At 38.3% G+C, this 23,675-nt stretch overlaps 1 protein-coding gene across 7 annotated transcripts in view; it reads left to right on the top strand.

Moving 5' to 3' along the window:
* The window catches only part of DCLK1 (doublecortin like kinase 1), a 248,884-nt gene that overhangs the window by 184,485 nt on the left and 40,724 nt on the right, over positions 1-23,675 (top strand). For 2 of the 7 annotated variants that reach the window (XM_074163010.1, XM_074163814.1), the window contains exons 5-7: positions 945-1,039; positions 18,639-18,723; positions 20,084-20,192. In XM_074163010.1, the coding sequence (XP_074019111.1) occupies positions 945-1,039; positions 18,639-18,723; positions 20,084-20,192 (289 nt within the window). Of the gene's footprint in view, positions 1-363; positions 373-944; positions 1,040-1,640; positions 1,644-6,991; positions 7,049-18,638; positions 18,724-20,083; positions 20,193-23,675 lie in introns of those variants that run through there. The other 5 variants (XM_074166074.1, XM_074167447.1, XM_074164602.1 and 2 more) reach the window with 4 other exon arrangements.

Below are 23,675 nucleotides of genomic sequence, written 5' to 3' on the forward strand. Positions count from 1 at the left end.
TTAGAACTCATAGAAGGTAAGTCAAATGCCTTGTTGATATCCTAGTATGTAAATATTCAACTAAGATTCAGAATCTGGAAATCTGATTGTCGGTTCTTTTTTTCCCTGCTACTGACAAATATGAACTGTGATATAACAGTTGCTTGTTTGAGAATATTTACATATATATGTGATACACGCTTTGTAGTGTTTCTATCAGTGCTTCAGTGTGAACATTATCGATAGCCTCTTGTGTGATTACTTTGTAGTAGAATTCTGTCCTCTGCTGGTATTGTTTTGTTAATTTAATGGATAATGTCACATGCATGCAAAAGATGCTTTTAATATGATAGACACTGACATATCTGAAGGAACTTATTTGAGAAAGTGATGGTTTGCTGTAAGTCAGGCTTCAGGTGTTTCATCCAATTTATTTGCCTCTAGAAAACCCTTCTGGGTTAAGTCTGAGATGATGTTTGGGTCAGATAGTATTGCAAAAATCGCTTCAAATGAATGAGTGAGGAACAGCAAGCGGCTGATTTGTTCTTGCAAGCAATGCTGCTTTTTATTTTTGGTGGGTAGCACTTCGAGCCATAACTAAATGGAATGAAAAGGTTTACATATAGCAACTGTCTGTTAAGGTTAACATAGCATCTCGCTCCCCATCACTTTCAAGCACAGGAACAATACATTTTTAAGAAAACATGATCATGTTCTCTGCCATTGACTAAACAGTATTTTCAGGTTTGTTAATTATTTGCTTGCACTCTGTATAAAAATTGGTTTCATGAGCCAAAACTCTGAGGAAACAGTTCTTTTGTGAATTACCTTATTTAATGTTTAAAACATTAAGCAAAAGCAAATCAATCTGTTTAACAAAGAATGAAAAGAGATACATTGATTTAACTATTTCTTTGCTTTTAATAATGCCTTGTATTTATTTTTTCAATTCATTGTCCTTCTAGTGAATGGAACCCCTGGTAGCCAGCTTTCTACTCCCCGCTCTGGGAAGTCTCCAAGCCCATCTCCCACCAGCCCAGGAAGCCTACGGAAACAGAGGGTAAGGAAATAAGGAAACTAATTTCTGAGCATGGCTGGGGAGAATCCAGCATAGCCATTATCCGATAACCTTCTCCCCACTGATTCTTTGTGAGTAGAGTCGTAGGGTGGAAGAGCCTGGCTACAGTCCTTGTAGTGTTTGTACAACACTCTGAAGTGGAATACAACTATTCTGTATTGTTGTATGCTAAGTATGCTGGGAATCGGTATATCCTGGAAGGGAAAAGCAGGGGCATCATTCTCCTTTTTTACACAACTTTTTATTTTTGTTACAGTTTCTTTTTCCAAACATTTCACAAATGGAAGGAAATGTTCATGTTGTCAAAGACCTTTTTTTCATTCTTAAGTTACCATGGGCATTATGTCACTTGCAAAACCTACAAACAGCTTTGAGTTTGAGGCAAGGTGAAAGAACGCATTGTGGAATTTAGCTATGGATTAGCTGTGATATCATAGCCTGGTGCAGTGAAGATACTATCAGTACCAAGGCAGCGCGAGACTTGTCAGTCACTTTGCTGGACCAGAGTTGTTAGTAGTTGTAGGTTCCCACTAGTTATCGTGCATAGAGGAATCTACAATGTGCCTAAGCATCCAGAATTAAGGTAGTACCTATGTTCCTGCTGTAACCCTCTGACAAGATATTTCTTGTTCAACCCAAAAGGCTCCACATGCTGATTTAATTAATTGTATCTGTTCAAAAGCAATGGGACAGATGTCTATGTATCGTATCTTCTGCTATTTTCTAAACTGTGATCAGTTCTCAATGAAGGCTTCCCTAAGGCAGTACTCTGTATTTCAGACTTGTTTATAAACACAGTTTGAACACATGCTTTTTCTGCCTTTTCAGTTTTTAAATAAAGACGTAATTTGTGTCTCTCAAAGGAAGGGGATTATGTACAAAATTGGCAGTGCTTGACTTTAGGGGCTGGTGCAGACCTGATTCCTCAAGTATCCAGGTCAGGAATAGCTGTAGCACGGCACAACCCACTTCTAACCTGTGTACCCTTCTTCATATCTGGTGTATACCAGGGAGCTGAGGAATTGTTCATGCCCAAGTCTCACCCCAGGCTGGGATACAGCTGCGGGTTTCTGCCATGACTTGTTTATAGATATAGAAGCCAACTGTGATCTTGCAGTACAGAGATAGCCAGTGAGCGGCAGCTTGAAGCCTCAGGGTAGTGTCCTGGTACACAGAGAGTAAAGATGCAAGTTTCAGTTGGGTAAGCTGGTACTAAAATCTTTTTGAATGCAATGTCTTCCACACCTCTTTGCTCTTTCTCTCAAAGCTTATTAATGAATCATTAATAAGTCGCTGAAGAAGGAAGAAAGAGTCTTCCAAATGAATTATGCATTGGTGATGTAAGGATGTCTGTTTAGATAGATTATATCAGTATACAGTGGATTTTCATTTGCTGTAAGGCTGTCTTCTTTTCATTGGTAACATTCCTAAGCTTCCTTCCCCACCACTGATGCTTCTCTCCCCACAGTAAAGAAACGTTTTTTTAATAACATTTGTGGGTGGGTGAATGGGAGCCATGTGGTCAGCACATTAGACACAAATGGTGTTTGTCCACAAGGTTTCTGACTTCCAAATGTGAAGAGGAGAGTGAATGTGCTGCTTCTTATCCAGGTTCCCTATGTGAAAGTGTAACAGGATCACTAAGTGGCAGTATTATGGATGCAAAGGGCTCTGTAGTGGTAACATAATCACATTGCTAACTGTACCGAAAATAAATATTGAAGTAAAATACAGGAGGGTTAGGAGATTGTTAAAAGAGTTGAATTCTTCTCAGATTTTCATATCCAGTCCCCTTGACCTCAGTAGGGGACCTTTCATGCTTGTCTGGCTTTATTTTAGACAGATTTTTTTTTTTACCTGATGAAACATGGAATACATTCATGTAAAAATAGATTGCAATCATGTAAAAATGCATTGCAATAATATTATTTAAGTTGCAAAATCAACGCTCAGAGTTCAGGGATTGAAACTTTACACTTGCTCTGAGAATTTATTTCAACTCCTTCTGTGTTTAACTTGTGAAGTGAATGAGCTAGAAGTTCAGTGTAAAAACATATTGTGTCATTAAAGGTCTTCTAGTGACTAAATTAGACCTATGAACAGCAATTAAACAGTGCTTACTAATCTTAATTTTCTTGTTAGCAGTATAGACAGTGTTCTGGTTTGTTTTAGTACCATCTTTTGTATGTTAACATTTAAGTTTTATTTGGAAGACAGGTTATTTTATGTGCCATATTGTCGTAAAACAAATTTGAACCCAAAGCATTTTGCTTTGTCTTCAATGGCTTCAGCTACAGGGCTGATGAGCCAGCTTCAGGAGGAGGTTTGTTCCCTAGGAGGTGTTGGTATCATGTGGTAGACCTGCAAGAGAAGAGGCTGATTTCAGCGCCCTCCTTGTCCCCGTTGTTGAGAGGTGAGGTATTCCTGCCCTGAAAGAAAAGTGATGGCTGCTGGGGTTGAAGGTGATGGCTGGGTGCCTGACTGGTCTGAGTTTCTCTCTTTATGCGGAGTTTTGAGGGAGCTGCTGCTTTAGAACTGGAATAAGATGCTGTGTCCTGGAAATGCCAGCTCAGCTTTGCAATTCATTTTTTCTCTGCCTCTCTCTCCCTGTGGTTAGAGCAGTGCTGTTCTCGTGCCATCAGGTATGTGGGATGCCAGTGGTACGTACTGGGTCTGGAAGATGACAGGGAACGTTGACTCTAGCATAGCCTGATTCCCCTCAATGTAACTATCAATCAGCTCTTCAATGTCCCCAGCCAAGTGCTATGAGGGAGTTGTAGGCTTGGTCCGTCAAAATGCTCAGGAGTCTGGGCAGGCTGCCAGTGCTTGTCCTGGGAAATACAGGTGAGAAGAAGTCATGCTTTTGAATTCAAAGGCAGAAAGCAAGGTACTTCACAAGCTGAGGGATTTCTCCCTGTGAATAGTAAAGACCTCTAAAAATAGTAGAGATGGTAGAATTTTCCAAAGAAAATATTCCTTCTAATTATGGAATGCGTTAGGCAACTTAAAATAGGGATTGATCAATCTTCTTACTTACTGACATTTCATTATTCACCTTTAAAAAAAAAAAAAAAATCTGGCCTTTTATGGAAGACTTTCCATTGATGTAAATAAAGCCAAGAATGCTGCTGTGATATGTGTATTATATTCATGAAAACAGTACTCTCATAACCCTGCAAATAAAATTTTCTACCCTCAAAAGCCAGATCATAGAAAGATAAAGTTTCATCCTTTCTCACTTGCATATGTACATGGCTAAGTTGTTTCCAGAAATTCAGAAATCAGTGAAATTTATATATTTATAATCTGAGGCAAAATTCAGTCTATGTTTGAGGAAAGTAAGATTTGAAAGATTAATTTCATGAGTGTAATACAAGGACTTGAAAATGAACTAGGAATAGTTTGGACTTTTCTGTTTTTTTCAGCTTCTGAGTGTTTAAACTTGCAGCCTGTGTACTGTAGTTCTGCTTTCTTATAATTGAATTATTTCTTTATATTTATTCTTAAATAGAAAATTAAGATTCTTAGTTTTAAATTGCTATGTAGTCAATTGTGTATTTCCACAGAGAGTGAAAAAGTCTGAAATTCAGGTTTATCTCAGTTGAAGCAGAAAGTTACTGTGTTGCACATGCATATACTTCCTACCGCAACAGAGAATGGTTAATGATGCAGACTCAGAAAAGGTGTCATGGCAATCATAACAATAAATATACATAATAGCAACCCCTACATTTTATTTGACTAGCCTTTATAATAGTTTGTGAGCTTGTTTTTCCACTGTCTTGTAATCAGAGTTATTACTTCAATTAGGGTGGAAATGTACTATACTTTATACTTAATTTTCCATTGCTTGCCATTATTTTAAATGTTTTTTCTACTTCCCTAGAGACTACAGCCTATAGAATAATAAAAAATTAGATTTAAGGTACCTCTTGACCAATCAAACAAAGAAGTTGAATTCTGTGTATATGAGGATTTTTTTTGAGCTGTATGTGGCCAAGAAGTCTTATTCATTCAGCAGGTTTTGTCTTTTTATTGATCTATGAGAAATAATGAATGGATTCTCATATTTTTCAGAAATACAGCTCTGGCTAATTACAGGCAAGGAAAATTCCTGCAGGAAGGAAAACTTTTTAAAAGTCTCAAGTATTTAAAAGTATATGAAAGGCCATAGAATGATCCTGAGATCTTGGGCATGATTTTACTTTGAAACAACCATAGAGTTAGTGAAAGTAACCACAAAAGTACTTCCCAAATATTAAAAGTCAGTTCTCACAAATATCTTATTTGTAAGTTCTGAATGTATTTTTTTCAATATTCAGAGGAATGAGTAATCACTTGGAAGATTCAAACATTTGGTGTGTTATCCTCACTGTCGAGTAAATTTTTTTTTTTTCTGTACTATATATTAGAAATTCCAAAACTGTATATGCTCATAAGAAAATTTTAATAATTAACTAACTAATTAGTATTCAAAATGAGGTGGTCTGGTTTGTTTAAATTTTTTCTTTTGCCTAGATTGTTCACAATGAAATAGAAATGTATTTAAGATCTGATTTTCAGTCTGCCAGTTTAACATGTCTGCTACTGTATGTAGACATGCCCATTGGCAAAATACATGCAGAATAAGCATTCCAAGGAATGAAGAACCCCTTTAAAGGACTTAAATCCTCTTTATATCATGCCTCCAAGTAAAACGTAAACCAGCATAGATTATTGAGAACCTTGTAAATTTGAAATTTGTAAAGCATTCATTTTAGGTAGTAAAGCATTCATTTGTAAAGCATTCATTTTAGTTTTATAGTACAGCTTTTAGATTTATTTTTTGTCTCAGTTATCTTCCTGTGATTAAAAAAATAAAACCCAAAAAGTGCCCAACCAAGGTCAACCCTAAAGCTGGCTCCATCATCCTTTCCATGCTGAAGCATTCTTGTATTTTGTCTTGTAGTTGTTTTTTATTACATAAATATGTTTTATACTTAAAGGATCCCCAGAAACAGCTTAAAGGTATCAGAGCTTGCCTATGAGTTGTGCTGGGCACCTGCCTACTTGGTGCCTCTCTAAACCATCAACTGTGCTTAATTCACCTTAAAAAGATAGTACTTTGTCCTCTACCACTTCTCCCCACTGAACTTCCTCTGTTGTGTGCCTTGGCGAGGATTGTTGCGCTGTGTAGGTTGGACAGGGCAATGTATCATCCCCTAACACCTCTGGCATTTGAGGATTATCTGATCCATCAGAGGATGCTCGGAGTGGGTGTTGGAAAACCAAAGTGGATCCATACACTCAGCCTCTCCCTCTGCTGTCATGAGCCGGTTGCTTGGCTACCATCAGAAAGAGCCGGTGACGGGGGGATTTTACATGCTGTCTTTTTACACATACACACAGACACAGAAAAACTGTAGAAGAGAGAGATGCCATTGTCAGTACAATATAGGTAATGGCAATATTCAGTCTCAGCATTCTGGGGCTCAAATGTTGCTGGATCCATGCTGTGTCACCAGTGGGGGGCAAGTTTTGATTACCTTAGATAAGGTAAGCACTTACTTTCCTACTGTTGTTTGCGAAACAGCGAAAAGGGAACTGTATTCCCTTTAAGATTAAATTCAGATTGCCAAATTTCCAAACAATTAGGAGACTCTCCAGAACAGACAAATATTGTTTTAATAGTGTTTAATAGGAAATAATCAAAGAAAAAAATAATTGCCTCTTAGAATATGTTGTACGTTGAAACTCCAGCTTTATTTTCTAACCATCTATTTGTTGATTGAAAAATAATTGTATGACATTAAGCCAAAAATCTGGTTATATAGAATATGTGTATTTTATGTTGAACACTATCTTCTGGTCCACAGTAACACAAAGAATGTAAGACAGTTGCAGTGCAACCAATCAAACACAATAAACAAATCTATACTGCACTTCATCTTACAGGACCTGTATCGCCCACTCTCTTCGGATGATATGGATTCAGTAGGAGACTCAGTGTAAAAGAGAAAATGGAACAATGTTTATGGTTTGTGATTTGGTGAAGGTTTAACATTTTTAAAGAGAATAGCTGCTAATTTACAGTAATAGTGAATCGCACAAAAGAGTTTTGCATATTTAATATTAAAAACATGGGGCCAAATTAATTCTAGTGTGTGGGGGTATTTTTGGCTTTACCACTGCATTTTAATGCAAGAATTTGTAATGAATGAGCCATTGAATATGTCCATCAAATACAAAACCTCATTGTGCACACTTTAAGGAACGAAGATTGGATAAGGTGAATATAACGCACAAATCCATAATGGGCACATTTATGAATAGCAGTCCTTTATTTCATCTAAGGTACTGATTATATGTTCTGTTTTTAACATAGGTATCTTTATTCATTTTTGTATGAACAGTTAATGAGTGCTTTGCTTTTACCAACGAATAGGTAAAATGCAGAAAAGAAAAGAAGCCTGCCATATTAAGCTGCTTGCACCAAACTGTCTGATCCCCACACGCACATTTGGAACACTCTAAGTTTAGTCTTTTTATCTACATGAAAAGAAGAAATCCCATGTGGTCACAGGGCAAAAAGTAAATGCCTTCAAAGCAGTGTTCGAGTTCTCTTCACTGCGTTGCCATTTGATGACTGTAAACAGAAGGGTGTTCACAGACAACATGAATGTTTTACCGGGCAAGAGCTGTTAATGCTGATCATCTGGGTGTTGCAAGTGAATATGGACAGATTTCCAGACAAGGAAAGATGGGGGCCTGCTGGCTAGCAGTGGCATCTGACACACGTGTGATGACACCTTTAGGAAAAACACATTTTGCCTGAGAAACCAGTGATTATTTTCACTTATGTTAAAGACAGGAACATCTTTTTTTTTATTTGCTGCAATAAGACATTTTATGCATTTTTAAATGAAAGCCTACAGAACTGGTGGTACTGTAAATCATCCTCCTATTGACCTAATTTCTCTGTTTTCATAATTTCTATAGCTGGTCATTTTGTACAGCATGAATATGCAAAACTCCTTTAGTGTTAAAGTAGGTCACGCATTATAACCAGTTGCTTAACAAATATCTACTAATTTTATTTGTTTTCTGCTGCTTTATTGTGAGAATTTTAGTCTACTTTAAGTAATAGCAGTATTTCCCATCTCGCGTTGCATATTGCTTTAAAATTTATGTTGTGTTTAAACCCATAGTGTAGTGGTCCCACACTTTTACAGTCTTACTACACGTTTCCTTTCAGTATCTCAAATGCTAATGATGTAAGAATTAAAAATTAGTGTGATTCTGATCCTCAACAGAAATCTATAGAGATTATATTTTTGAGCTACTTAGTGATGATTTAATATATTTTGAAAATTTACTTAATAGCAGAAAATGTTTAGCTGCCACATGCCAACTTTTAAATGCAGTGAAATAATTCCTTTACACTGATGTGTCCGTAATAAAATTCAGCAGCTGGAAAACGTTGGCATGTGATGTTATGGCTTCACTCTATCGATATCATTTTCTTTATGGAGGATATTTGCAAAAAGAAGTAAAAGGGCAGCAGAATACAAAACTTACCTTCTCTGTTTTCAATACTTGGTTCCAGTATCACCTGGAGAGAAAGTCATTGATTTGGCAGGTTTGCTGAAGCAGTCAGGTCATTCCATTTCAAAACACATGTTTTGCCATTCCTGCTTCAGGTTTCAGATCTAAAACTGTTCCCAGCAATAGGAACAGTCCCCCCACCCCGGGCATGCCCCGATCCTAAGGCTCTTCTACTGAAAAAGTTCGCAGCTGTGAAGTTACTTGCATTTTTTGCCTGTTATGAGGGAATGTCTTTGTAAAATATATTACTGAATCCCAAGAAACGTGTATCATGTAAAGGTGCATTGGGATCAGTTTCCAAAAATTCAGACAACTCCACCAGACTGAACAAAATACTGACGTTTTGAAAATTGTTTTTCCCTGTAAAGAAAATAAATTCCAGGAATTTGATTTTTCCTCCCCTCTGCCACATAGGCTACTGCTGCTTAAGGCAGTTTATTAAGAATGTTTGTTCTGCGCAGGGAGCACAGATTGCCAGCAAACCAGAATCCCACGGCTTTGCTTAGCTGTGGAAAAGAAAAATGGACCTTATATCAGTGATTGTTATCATAGCGAGTTTTCCATCAAGACTGTTTCAAAGAATATGCTAGTCCATAACATTTAATCATTTCAACATATGACTTGTATTAAGGGGCTATTCAGGGGCAATATGTATCATTAATATTTCATTTAAGGAATGAAAGTCCCTTAGAGATTGAAAAGGTACACTGTTTATAGACTTTGAGATCCCTTTTGTGTGGAATGTAATTCCCATTATACATGAGCAGAAATGAAATGTTTCTTTTGAGCAAGACCAGAAGGTTTCAGTTTATGGGTGAAACTGAAATTGTGTTTCTTGATTCTGTAGTTCTGCTTTGCAACAGCACAGGTTTTAGTTTGTCCCTAGATTTCATCAACTTCATTAAATAACGGAATAGCTTAAGCAACTTTATAGTGTCTGAACCTCTTATAGTTCTCTGGATGCTGCGTTATTTGTGCCTACTCTAAGGTGATTATGATGTAGCTAAAGAGTCTTGTATAGATTGTGAATGCTTTGCTTTCCTTTGAGCTTTATGAATACTTGTGATTATTTCCCTAATGCTTTCTGCAACTTTCTGGGTTTTTTTTTTTTAATCTCTTTTCTTCTTCTTTTATGCAACAAACAGTTCACATGTGAAGCACAGAATGTGTATGTTTATATTTATACACACATACACACACACACGCACATACATAGTTTAATGGCTTTGAAACCCATGCACAGTTATGTCACATTTGTGACTTTAAACATATATGTGGGGAAAATGTAATAATTGGAGGGTGTTCATCTGGTGGGATTCGCTACAGCTCTGTTAAAGCCAGTGGAGCTGCACCAGCCTGTACTTGCTGAGCAGCTCCTCCGAGGAATTCTGTACAATTTTAAGAGATCTTGTGTACAAACAAGGGCTAAGTTCTGTTCAGTTTAAGTTAGTGGCAAAATCAGGATTGACTCCGAGGTGGGAAGGATAGCATGTTATGCACAAATATATATACACAGACAAAACATTAATCATAAATATTAAACGGTATTATTTTGACATGTTCAGACTCATATCTCCTCTTGGACTGCACTGGTCTGCAGTGTACTAAGTCATACAATATTAGAAGTTCTTCTGTTGAAATCAGTAAAATCTTTAACATTCATTATCCAATGTGAAAATAGCTTTTCAATTTGTAAAATAATTCAGTGACAGCAGATTATATATAGTTATTTTTCTCTTCAAATCATTTTCAGAGGGCATATATGGCTGTAAAATGAAAATTCTGGGGCTTTAATATTGTGGCTATAAATGTCTATTATAAGAAAGGATACATAATGTTAAACAGCCTTGAAGAACACCTGGGTTGAGATTAGGTGGCATAACAATTGAAATAAATAATAGTGTTTGCTTTTATGGTTTCATACTTCACACTGCGATGTGAACCTTACATAGTGCAGAATGCTACAAAAAATGTCCTCAAACTCTAAATACTAAAATGGATTAACAGAAAAGAACCTCTGATCAACACAAGTTTACTGCTTTGTCAAAAACAGGAAAGAAATGAACAAACAGAAAATCTTTATGGTGCTAAATTACCTCATCACTTGATAAACACTTAGATTAATGTTGTCTGTGATTTTCTTGTATCCAGTTAATGGTCTACAACTGAATACAAGATTGATCTTAATTTAATCTTCACTTTCAGTTTATCTGTTAGTGATGGGATGGGATCAATCGAAAAATAAGCTTATGTCGGGCAGCCAGCAGTAGCTTTGCATGCAGAGCAAAGCAAGCAAATGGTTGTCACCCTCTTTAGAAGTGGGTGTGTGGCCCCCCCACCCACCCAGGAGAGCCCTCTCCGTGCAGAAATCCGGGCTTGCCAAGCAGAGCAGAGGCTGTTCTCAGCTGGGTTTTGCTGTCATAACACCTTTCGGCTGGCTCGGCTTTGCCTCTTTCACCTCACACCTGATCTTTCAGCCTCACCCCTAACTCCCCGCAGAAGGCGATGGGTATGTAGATACATGTGTTGTGTACACACACGCTAGCAAAGGGTTAAAAACACACACAGTGCACACATACACATTCGTATACACTTTAGTGTCTGTATTTGCGCATGTTGATGATATTAAAATTTGCTTAAATTAACCCTCGGCAGTGAAGTATGAAAAAAAGCTGTACTGTATTCAGCGTGTACTTGTTGTCTGATGTTATATGAGGTAATTAGTTTGTGGTTTGCCCTGCAATACAGTGTTTTGGAATTTGGACTCTAGTGAAAGAGGAGCTAACGATGTTTGTGCTAAGGCCTCTTCATTTTGTTAGTTGCACTATGATATTGTAAATATTGGCACATTTACAACATAAGTTTAAGATTTTACAAAGTTATGCATACAATTATTTTTTTTAAAGAAAAGTGCTTGGTTATTTGCTTTTTAAAATATACCATTTTTGTATTAATGTGATGCAGGAAACCAAAAAGAAAGCTGTTGATTTATCAACAAAAAAAAAAATGTAAAACTTGCAAAAATAAATGCCGATGAATGTTTTATTTCATATAATCAGCTGAAGAAAATCACCTTCATTTTTGTGCCATTGTTTCATCATACTGTGTTGTACTTGTGTTTCATATTTGCCCATGTCATCCTGGTTGCAATTTGTTGTTTCTCTAGATTTAACGTTACTGTAGATTATTGTAAGCGATGTAATAAATATATTTAAAAAATACACGCTGTTCAGCGAGTTTATTTTGGAAATGTGATTAACAGGCTTTAAAACAATACTTGCAGTTGGTATTGCTTGTTCATTTTGGATCAGCATTGTCCATCTAACAGTTCACTTAGTGTATGGGATTCATGCATCCTAAAGTGTTCCTTTAAATAGTAGATGCATTGAGTACCTTTTTAAATAATAAACTCTGGACTCTAGTTTGTAGCTGTAAAAGATCCTTCAAGGAAGAATTTGATTTCTAACAGTTCTTTTGGAGAAAGTAAATATACCTGCGTTGAATTCCTTGTGGGTAAGTTTGTGTGCATACGAGGGGATAAATTTGAAGTATGAAGTGGGAAATTAGTAGACTGTATCCAAAGCAAGGTACCAGCTCCCTGCTGGCAGCTCAGCTAGAGCAGACTCCTCTTAAGACAAGTATTAGGAAAATATGCCTGTAAAAAGCTGAGAGTACTGAAATATACCCACGGTGTTTTAAAATAGGTACCTTGTTTTCTTTTTATATTCTTTCCACTCTTTAAAAATACATATGTATATCCTAGTTTTAGTTTTTGTTTGGCGGGGGCGGGGGAAGAGAGATGTTACCATTTCTGACATGTCGTCTGCCAGTCTGATGCTTCAGCTGATACTCAGACACTCTCCTAGAGGCATCTTTGGGCCTAATGAAACTTCTACTTTTGAAACCCTCTTAGTTGCTGGTAAATAAGTTTGCCTAAAAAAAGGTGTACAAACATAGAAAGGAAACAGCACTAAAGAAATGAGGAAAAGAAGATAGAAAATAGTTGAGGTTTCTGTCTCTACCAACAGTTAAGAATACCAGGAGAGCTTTTAAAATACAACTGAAATAGATTAAAAATAAAAGTGGTGATTGTGCTGTGCCCTTAATTATGTGGAAGAAACAAGAACCTCCTTTGCCGGCCTTTCAATTTTTATTCTGTAGTTGAGTGGAAAATTTTGCCTGTGTATAACTTTAGAAAAGGAAAAAGGAAACCTTCACATTGCACTCCTGCACATGTAACTTTTTATGTTAACCACAGTATGGATACAGTAATGACAGGTCAACTTCCGATACCATGAATCTGATACATACATTTTTTTTACATCATCAATCTTCTCTGGAGGATGCCAAAGGTTGAGTGAGCCTACAGTCTGAATTATGGCTCAGCTTTGGAAGCAGCTGTTAGGAGCTAGCGGATGTTAGATTTAAGTTTACTGTTAAATACCATATAGGAAACTATGTTGGTCTTTCCGAATTGCTTTGTTACACAAATCAAATGAGTGTATAAGCAGTCAATGCTGCAGCTTAATAAGAAGATTCTTATAAAACAAAGTACTTCAGCTTAAAAATTTAACTTCAGTCTGTCAGATCCATTTCCTTGCAAACTCACCCATTTGTCCCTCTGTCCATCAAAGAAGAAAACCAACACAAGTTCCTGAATGACAAACGCTGGATTATTGCTTGTGTCGTTTGAACTTCTCTTCTCCAAGCTGTGTAAATCCTGAATTGCGTAAATGAACAAAATAACGTTTCCCTACGTAGGGCCTCTCTTAAGTCAAGTGTCTAACAGGGCAGGGCAGCAGCTTTGCATACATTTTTTATTGTTCCTTTCTAGATGAAGTAGTTTATAAATAAATTTGGAACTTATGTGTCAGTTTAGTGCAGCGTCCGAATTTGAAAAGAAAACAATTGCATCATTTCTCTTTCTGTACATTGAATTCCATCAGCTTCCATTCTTTCAGTATGAAGATTGTGGATTTGATGTTTCTCCACAAAGTATTTTTTTGCCAGCTCCGTACTGTTTACATGAGAACTTTTTTCCCATCTCAGCTGGCTGGGCCAAAAAATGTAAGCAATTAAACAAAGGAAAATCAAAAACATTTTTCTCTGGACAGGGCTGGGAGAGGGAGTTTCAGTGTAACCCTTTGCTTCTCTCTAAATTGCATAATAAAAAGCTGAATTTGTCTTCTAAAAGGTTCATCAAAATAATATTATTTTACTGTTTTAAACCATCTGTCCTCTGCTTTACTTTTTGTTCTCTGGAGATGTACCATTTTGTTGTATTGACTCACTTATTTCTTGCTTGACACGGTTACGTATTACAGGAGTTTTTTGAACACTTCAAAGTCCTTCAGAGCTAATACCTGCACTGGACTGTTGTCTATTTTACCATTAACCGTGTTGATCTTTAGGCTAAGAAATTGGCTATGTCAAGAATTCATGATGGCTACCTTGCAAAAGTTATTTATAACCAGCCTGAACACTAGTATGGGCTCCAAAAGAGGTGAGCATAGTTGCTTAACTGTTTAGTTTTGGTTTTAATCCTATTTATCCTTGCTGAGTTGAACTTTATCATACACATATAACTGGCACACATAGTTTTTTCTCAGTTTTTTAAAATTCTGTAGAATTTTTTGGGATAGGGAAAACCTTAAGAGGCGTCATTTAAAGACATTAATAGTTCTCTTCCCCTGAGCCTTCTTCCTGAGTTTACACTTTGTTTACTAATTTTAATCTTTGCTTCATTAAGCCCAATTCTAAAAGAGCAGAACTCTGTATGAGATCCAAACTTAGTGTTACACCTGTGTGTATTTCTGTTACTCACATTTCATCCAGATGCTTCCTTCGTGCTAGGAAAATACAAAGGAATCTATTGTTGAGAGACTTTGTAGACTCCATATGCGCTAATAAAGGTTTTGAGAGGTTTGGAAAATATAATACAGTGTTTGGGGTTTAAGATTCAGGAATCTGAATCGCATTAACAAACTTCCTACTCACACTTGTTTAAGTTTCTTTTCATAAGTGTTGCTGGTAGTCCACAAGAATGATTCCTGCTGTTTAGCTGGAGTGGGATTTTAAGATTAATTTAGGACAAAGGTGAGTATGGGGAGAGAGAAATTACAGTAATATTTATTTTACTGCCTTTTTTCATGGATTTAGCACAATTTCCACTGAGATACAAACTATTTACAAAACAGTTGCTAAATAAATCTCCCAGTGAGACATGGATGAAACTCTATAGCGCTAATGTTTCCATTCACATCAATGAGATGTGTGGTGTGCTGGCCATCTGTTATATAAACCTGAATAGGATCTGAAATCCTTACACCAAAGACCTGATTTTTTTATGCCATCCCTTTTATGGAGGTGTGCCATAAAAGTGGCCATGTGCTGGCAACCTGTGCAACTGGACCCCTTTTAAATCTGTGTAAAAGTGATGACATTTCAAGCACCTCAGCATCTCTTAAAATTAAAACAGCTAATTGCATTAAGGTCTGTGTGTTGAAGAGATTATGCTCTTGCTTAGAGTTTGTTTCCCCCCCACCTTCTTCCCTCCCCATCTGCAATATCCCTGATGGGGTCCACAGCTGTGAGAGCAACAGCGTGCACGACAGACTGCCTCACGATTGGCAAGCCAACTGGAAGGAACACCAAGACCCACAAGGATTGCTGGACCCGGAGGGCTTTCAGCTTGTGAGAACAACGAGCTAATTAAAGTCTAAATAAACGGAATGTCCTTCCTAGCTGGAGTAAAGATAAATAAATAAATGCCTGTGTGTTGTTCCAGCGGACTGAATAAAGAGGAAAATATTTATGCTGTGTTTACCTAGTAACGTCTCTTTAATTGTGGAAGGGGGTCCATCGGCCGACTTGGTGAATATATGCAAATGTACAGTTCCTAATTTCTTTTAAATCTGTTGTTTTAATAGGAGGGGTTCAACAAAGGTAATGAAAAATATGTGTTTTCCTTGTATTTTTCAATTAGTTAAAAAATTTCAAAGTTTTAAAGTTTTAAAAATCCCAACATGTATTTTTAGCAAATGTTTCCTTAGCTACTGCTTCCTGGTCACTGGCGAGCTGTGCTTCTGCTCACACGCTGGTGCTTCCCTGCAGATCCCACTGAAGGAGCTGTCTGCTTTGTTTGCAGACCTGGCGTACAGTATATGCTACTGATGCATCACTTTAGTTCTTCTTCAGTTATGGATATCATCTTAGCCTTCCCATCCTTACGTAGTGGCAACAAGAAAAGAAATAGGGGCACTTAAAAAATCTATCTCACGTTGTTGGTTTTTTTCCTTTAAATTTTCTATGGGCCACTTTTTTTTTTCAGTTTGTTTAATTAAACCTAGGCTAAATACATATTTAGGGAGCTATACCTAAGATAGATATTTAGGAGTGTATTTAATTTCAGTCATGTGTAGACCATTAAGACTGTTTGTATTTCAAGTGAAGCACTTGCTGAAGTGATTTACTCAGATGGGCCCTCGAAGGAGTCTAATTTTAGAAGGACTGAGCAGTTGCAGTTCTCAGCTAAACCTCAGCTTGAGGGTCCTTGAGAAATTAGGTACCCAAATAGAAATTTGAGTCTCTCTGGGCACCCATTCTGAGAAGAAGTGGCCACTGAGTTAGGTCTCGATTTTCCCGTCTCCCGTTCTCACGAATAACGATGAGTATGAGACTCCATAAAGGGATTGTCAGACTGCTAAGGAAAGCTGCAGCGATGCGTAGTCAGCAGTGCTTGACCTAACATCTGCCAAAAAGTGTAATCTCTGTATTTAAAATGCAAAAAACTTAATACAGTAGTTGTTTGTTTGATAATCTACTGAAAATCTAACACTAAGGTTCTTGTGTTGTAGCCCTTAAACGTTGTAAAGATTCATTCCTGTTTGTGTATGTAACAAATATTAAACATATTTAAATTGTAATTCCTTTAAGAAAATGCTATGGAGTGGGAAAAGAAGTAAGAAATTGGATGCCTGATCTAGGGAAACAGACAGACACAGCAGAATGAGTAAACATATTTTTCTGCTTATTTTACAAGCAGGAGTGTAAAGGAAACAATTCTCTCATTACATGTGTATAAAAATAGACTTTTAGAGTGATTTCTCCAGGCATGAGAACTCCTAGCATTTTCCTGCTCCCTTTCTCCTCATCTGCTCATTTGTTCAAAAAAGAACCAGAGGTAAGTTTTTACTGAGATGTCCTGCAGAGTTTAGCACAGGAATAGCACATAACATAAACACATCCTAATCATGAAACAAGGGCAGCGATATCTTAGAGAGCTGCATAAAATCAGTCAGTGCTCACTTCTGTTGTTAAGAGGCAGCAAAAGTAGTCCAAAAACTGATTAATGCAATTTTTAATTCTGGTCAAAGCTCAGAAGTAATGCTTGGATGGATGAAAAGAATGAGCCGAGTTGATTAAAAGAAAAAAAGAGCAAAGAATCTCTTGGTAGATGGGATGTGCAAGCTCTCTGGATTATTTAGTGAAAAATAGGCCAAATTCAGCCTTTGTCTAAATCATCTGACCTTAATCTATTGCGGGAGAAATTAAAAGTTAGTCTCTTCAAATGAACTCAGCATATTGGCCAGGTTTTAACTCTGCTGACTGCCTTCTCCCTGGCTCTGTACTCTGCAAAAATCCCAACTGCTGCCTCGTCAGTTATTCTGGCTCCAGTCATCGGCTGTGCTGTGCAGTGGCAGAGGAGAGAGATCATTCCAAAGAAGCTGTGTTAAATTTGTGAAGTGGATTGGCACCCTGATTGCGGGCATCTAGGTACCTTGCAAACACAGATAAGGAACTGAGAGTGTTAATTGCATGCAGTACAGCCTGCAATTTATGTAATATATAGGTTGAAGGAGGTAATTAAATACTGCAGCACTTTGTAACCTTTCAGCATGTGAACCTGAGAAAGTTTTAGTTTTGGAAATCCTCTGAATACCTCTCACTTATGTTGCAACACCAGGACCTGAGGAAATGCTCAGTCTTGCTGTAAGTTTAAAGGGCCACTGTTACTTTTGTAGCCTCTTCTGGTTCCCTTTGAAGATGGGAGAATCCTGAAGATATGTTTGTATAATCATTATGCAGGATGGGATAAAATTTTTGGGTGAAATCCAGTCCGCCTCATCTGTTTGTGTAGTTTCATCCATCTAGATGCGTGATGCTAGCAGTCTTCCTAAAGTAAATGCCTAGAGTCCATATGTAACTGGTGGACATTGATAGGTGCCTTGGAAGGCTTCCCTGGTAAGATCCTGCCTGCTATACTTTTGGCATCTCAGCTGGGTGGCTGCGAGTCTCCTTCTAGAGACATACTGCCCCCCCCCCCCTCCATTGACTGGGGGGAGGTGGAGGGGAGAACATAGGCAAACATAGACACTTGCTGTACAAGTGCTTAAAACTGAGGTACAGACTCACACCTCAAGTGAGCTATACCCAATCAAACGCTTTTCCCAAAAAGCAAACGTTATTCTCCCTGGCATTTTATTTTCTCCACATATTACCATAATGGTTTCTCACTTCTAGAATGCAACTGGGGAGGATTTCACCAGAGGGAGGTTTACAAAAGTGAGGAATTATGCCCATTACAAAGCTGACTTCAGCCAAAACAGACGTTCATGCTTCTAATGCCTGCTGGGTTAACGATGTCGCTGAGAAAACAGTCTCCTGCCTGCAGAGGGCACACAGCTCCTCAGCTTTCCCTGCCAAAATGTGTGTGGGATAGGCAGACACTAGTGGACCACACATAAAAGCGTTGCTGCACATTGCTGTACATGATGGATCAGGGATATCTCCATGAACACAGGGGTAACAAAAGTGTAATTTCAGTGGAAGAACTGGACTCTTCCCAAGCATCTGCATATCCCTCCACCAAAGTGGATTGATACTTTACATTGGGACCACTGAAGCCTCTCTGGGATGTGTGTCCAGCAGGAACGTGCTGCGGGTACTCGTGCTCCTTAAAAATCATCTGTTTTCATTTGTGTCTCTCCATTTCCAGAGCTCCCAACACAGTGGCTCCTCTACCTCATTAGCATCCACCAAAGTTTGCAGCTCTATGGATGAAAATGATGGACCTGCAGAAGGTAACATTTGAAGGCTGACATTTCAAAGCAGTCAATGTAGTGATAACAGCAGCTGTGTAGGAAATGAGTCATTCTTCCTGCCGGAGAAGGTGGGAGCATTGCGGGCTGGATGACTCTCCGTAAGGAGACTCATCAGCCTTAGCAAACCAGTTAGGTTCACTCTGGATCATATTTGATCTGGACCTCCCTATTGAGAGGTGGTTTTGTTGCAGGATACTTGAGATACTAGTTCTGCAGGTGACAGAGTGCTGGCTGGATTATTTCACTCATTTTTTGTCTTGTCTGTCATGCTACTAAAGAACATACTGTGGTCCTGCATCTTTACTCAGAAGTGATTAGTCTCACCCCATACTAAGGCTTTGAGCAAGTTGGCTAAGGGATAGTGTCTGCTCCAGTACTGCCAGTTCACACGCACATATACCTAGGTGTGTGTTTATGCTCCCGTTTGACAGTAACTCTTCATGCTGCCTGTCAATTCAGGCAAGCACCAGCCTCCATGTATCATAACATTCACTTTTAATTCTAGAGTGGAACAAAGGACAGATGAAGATACAGTTAAAAGCGCTGTCTTAAAGAGTGTAAATTCAAGTCACATTTTCGAGGGGCTTTTTTATGTTGCAATATTTATATAGTAGTTTGTATCAGCTGCAGTTTACAGCCAGCTTTTAGAGGCATGTTAGGTATTTGTAACACGCTATTTCAAATACATTTAAAAATAATGGTACATGAATGAGCACTAAAACACATGAAACTACAAACTTTTCTTATGCTTAGACACTGTGTAATGCAATTTTACCTAAACATCTGGTGCCCAGGTTGCATGCGAGGTAGTATTATTGAGAACATTTGTTTAAAAACTAAATATTTAATATTGGGGGAGGGGGAGAACTAGCACTTAGCACATGAGGAGTTTTATGGATGTCTCAGTTTACAGGATGTAATAAAATAAGTGCTTGAGTGTTGGACTTCTTTGGTACATATATTTAATCATGCTGTGTCAAGGAGTTCCAACCCTTTTTGGAGGCTCGTCTGCGCTTGTGCAGATCACAGAGGCCTTTTCATAATTAAAAAAATACAATTTTGGTTTTGTCCTGGGGGCATATTGCAATGGGAATGGTAAACTATGTAACACTCGAATGGTGGTATGTTTGAGCCCCCAGAAGTCTTATTTTTCATTATTGTATCTGTGTGAAACCTGTTGAGTATATACAATGTCAGCAGCATGGTTTCACTGTACAGTAAGTGAGATACTGACTCTGAATGGTTTCCAGGCTCCTAAACCATAGACTTAAAATGCATGTTATGTGCAACATCTGTGTTTCCTTCACTAACAATAAAAATGCACTAATGATTCTTTCAGAAGTGTTGGAGGAAGGTTTCCAGGTTCCAGCATCGATAGCAGAGCGATATAAAGTTGGAAGGACTATAGGAGATGGAAATTTTGCTATTGTGAAGGAGTGTATAGAAAGGTGAGGAGGATAAAATGCTTATTACTGTAAAGATAATCACTAATGTTGTGCTTTTTCTAGATCATGTCTTTATTTGTAGAATATAGGACGCGCAATAAGGTAATGCGTCTCAATGGTCTCAATGCCAGATGGAAAAAAATAGACTAATGCCCTCTCATATGAAAAAAGAGTGAGTCCTTGGACAATGCAAGAATTTAATTCTTTGTGGTTTTTATATGTTTTTTCCCTGCTGCACTCTGCATGACTTTACCAGTTCTGTGTGTTAAATATTTCTTGTTGCACTGAAATAACATCTTTTCTTGCAGTATATTCTTGCAACTCTCCCTAAAGGCGGGTAAACAGTAGACCAATGAAACATTTCACATGTAGGAGCATTCTGTAAAGATGTCTGGAAGTTTTGTGGGTGTGGTGTGGTGGTGGTGGTGAGCACAAAAGGCTGGCTTTGCACCATCTATTCTGCCATCTGACACTGAGGAATAACCTCTTCTATGTTTATCTTGAATTAAATGGGCATCTATCTCCCACTTACCTGCTTTATGCCATTATGTGAGCTCCATCCAATGTTAGGAGCCTGCGCTGCAGACATCAAAAGCTAACTTCTTCAGTGCCCTTTACTGCTAAGAGGTGAGAACAGTTACCCTTAAAGACAGATTTTAGACATCCACTCCAGGTTAGAGAAGTCACAAGTCACCTCAAACGTTGGGTGTTGCTGAAAGTGTCCAGGTTGACTAGCTCAGGTGTTGGTTTCTAAATCTGGTCAGGCAGGTCATGAACCAGGTTTAAACTGGCTCTACACAGCGTTAAGAGTGTAAAAAATAGGGAACAAAGATTCTGAGCAGAACTGCAGGTGCATTTTGGTGGTGTTGTTAAAAATAGGAGAATATGGGGCAAAAAGGACAGAAGTATGTGTATGTGTATCTGTATGTGAAATGATTGTAAGATTGTTCTTGTTAGACAGTAGCTGTGCAGCAAAGGCAAAAAACTGCCAGAGTGAGAGATGTCCAAAAGAAAGAACAATAGAGATGTAGATATCTGGTAACAAAATTCCATGAGTGAAGTTTTATATGCCCTATTACTATATCATAGGGAGGGGACTCTTACAGAACATGGTAACATCACCTTTGGGGTCAAAGAAAGAACTTTTGCTCTTTAGCCTGGAAGAATGTGATGTTACCCTTAGAGAGTAAGTCAAGATTAGATCTCATGGTAAATGATGATAAATTAGCTTGGCTGGTTTTTAACTACAGTCTCTTTGGAAAATGACAGGTCCCGCTTTGCATCTGAAAGTCTGGCAAGTCAGAGACCATGAAGACAGCTGCTGGGGAAAGGAGGAAGAGTAGATTTTGTATCAGCTGACAGTATGCTTGTGGGACTTTAGAGCTCTGTCAGAGTGAGTTCATGGTAGAGCTGGCCATCTGGAGGGCGATAGCTTTTCAGATCAAACCCCAGAGTCCGAACACTAAGTTGGGGAATGTAGAAACCTAAAGGAAGCAAAGCAAAACAATATGAAAATAAGAAAGCACTGTAAAACCCTAAGGAGGGGGCATAACTGATGAAAAACATGGGTGAAAGAGAAAAAGGCAAGCTAAAGGCAAAGTGAATAGTGACTGAGAGAAACAGATTACAATGCAATATAAAAAAAAAAAGAGGTTTTGATACAGTGTCATTCAGCTGAAAATTCTGTTTGTGCTGAGAGCCAGTTCAAATATGCTAGTGTGCATTTTACAACTCTTCTCAAGCTGAGAGAAAAGATATGAGCAAAAATAAATATAGGTCCCAACACACCTAGAAACAATGCGGATTACAATATCTTCGAGAGATTAAGTGAAAACTTAATCTATTCTGTTTCTGTCCTCTTGTTTGTCCCACTGGTCCCAGAAGTATCCAATAACATGATGTATCTAGTGAATATGTGCTCAAATAGCATGATTACTCGGATATTCCCAGATACATACTCTTATGGTCTCTGAGCCATACCATTCCATAGATCCCATTTGTATCAGAAAGTTACTACTTTGGGAGAGCTTGAAAATTAAAGTAGAATTATTTCTGTTAGTTTCCACTTCTAAAGCAGGATACCCTTGCCGTCACAAGTGTGGAAGGAGAAATTAAAGGCTCAGAGGGTAAATTGAAGCCAGTACATGTAAAACCCCTTCAAAAACATTCTTCACAGTCTTTCTAAGCAAAAAAACACCTCACTTCAAAGTTTGATATGTCCATCACTTGCAGAGCCAGAATTGATGGGGTGATACTTGGGACAGAGGACTTTTCTACTTTCTTCTCACGTACAATTCCTGCATGCATTAGACTTCAAAGGAATAGCGTCATGAGGTGTTAAGCAAGGAGGAATGGGTCTTGTTACACATCTTCACTGATCACATGGATACTTCTTCTCCATAGCTGTGGAGACCAGGAGACCAGCCTGTGTGCACTGGTTAGCCACTCTTCAAATGCATTCACAGGCATTTTCCTCTGACAACAAGCAGTCCAAATAGAAACCCAAAATGATCAAAATCAAAATTTTCAGGTGGGAAATTCTGAATGGCATTCTGTGTATCTGTGAAGGCATGTGCAGACACACACACACACACATGTATTTGAAGCACACACTAATATAATGAAGATAGACTTTTGTCTACAGAGCACAGGAAATATCTTTGAACTTTGCAAAAGTTTAGACCGGCCAAGGAACGTGGCACGGAGCCCTGTTATGAACTAGAGGTCTGTGCCCTGCGGTAGAGCTGTGGGTCCAGACTTTTATCCAGCTGTAATGTGTTTCCTACTTCATGTGGCACCTTTTTATTGTTTGGGTTGGGTGATAGGTGAGAGGCGATATGCCCATTTCACTGAGTTTCTGGCATGGCCGTGCGGATTTTTTGGTGGGTGTGTAAGTTACGGAGGTTGCAGCGCTGCTGACAGCCTGCGGTTCTGCAGTGTTTTAGGGGAAAGGATTTGCATTATCTTAGCTTTAATTTTCTTTTTACCAAAACAAAGAGCAGTCAGAGTTGTCATCTGCTCGTTACATATCTGCTCCATCATATGCGCAATTTGTCCTGCGGTGTTTTCATATGTGTTCATTTTCAACTTTCAGATACTTCCAAATTCTGACATTTCCTCACTAGCTCAGATTTCCCAGTGTTCTGGAGTACGTGGAGTCTCCCATGGCCAACAAAAACCATCCATTTCCTTTCTCATGACAGAAAGGAAGCATTCCTAGGGCAACCAAGGAGCTTGAAAGAGATTCCTGTTGAAAGAGGGCATATTTTTTCTGAGTTGGAACCCCAGATATCTTAATTTCTAATATTCCTTCTCCTACCTCCTCTTTCTGTTCCCCAAATAATAATGTCCATATCTCTGCCTCTCCTCACACTGAGCTGGGTCTCAAACCACCAAACAGTGACACTGGGAAGGGGCATCCCATGTGAAGTGTGGCCCATTTCCAGGGGCTGTAGCATTAAACCCTTTAGTGGGGGAGTATAGATA

Source organism: Numenius arquata, chromosome 1, assembly GCF_964106895.1.
Source record: "Numenius arquata chromosome 1, bNumArq3.hap1.1, whole genome shotgun sequence".
Taxonomy (NCBI): Eukaryota; Metazoa; Chordata; class Aves; order Charadriiformes; family Scolopacidae; genus Numenius; species Numenius arquata.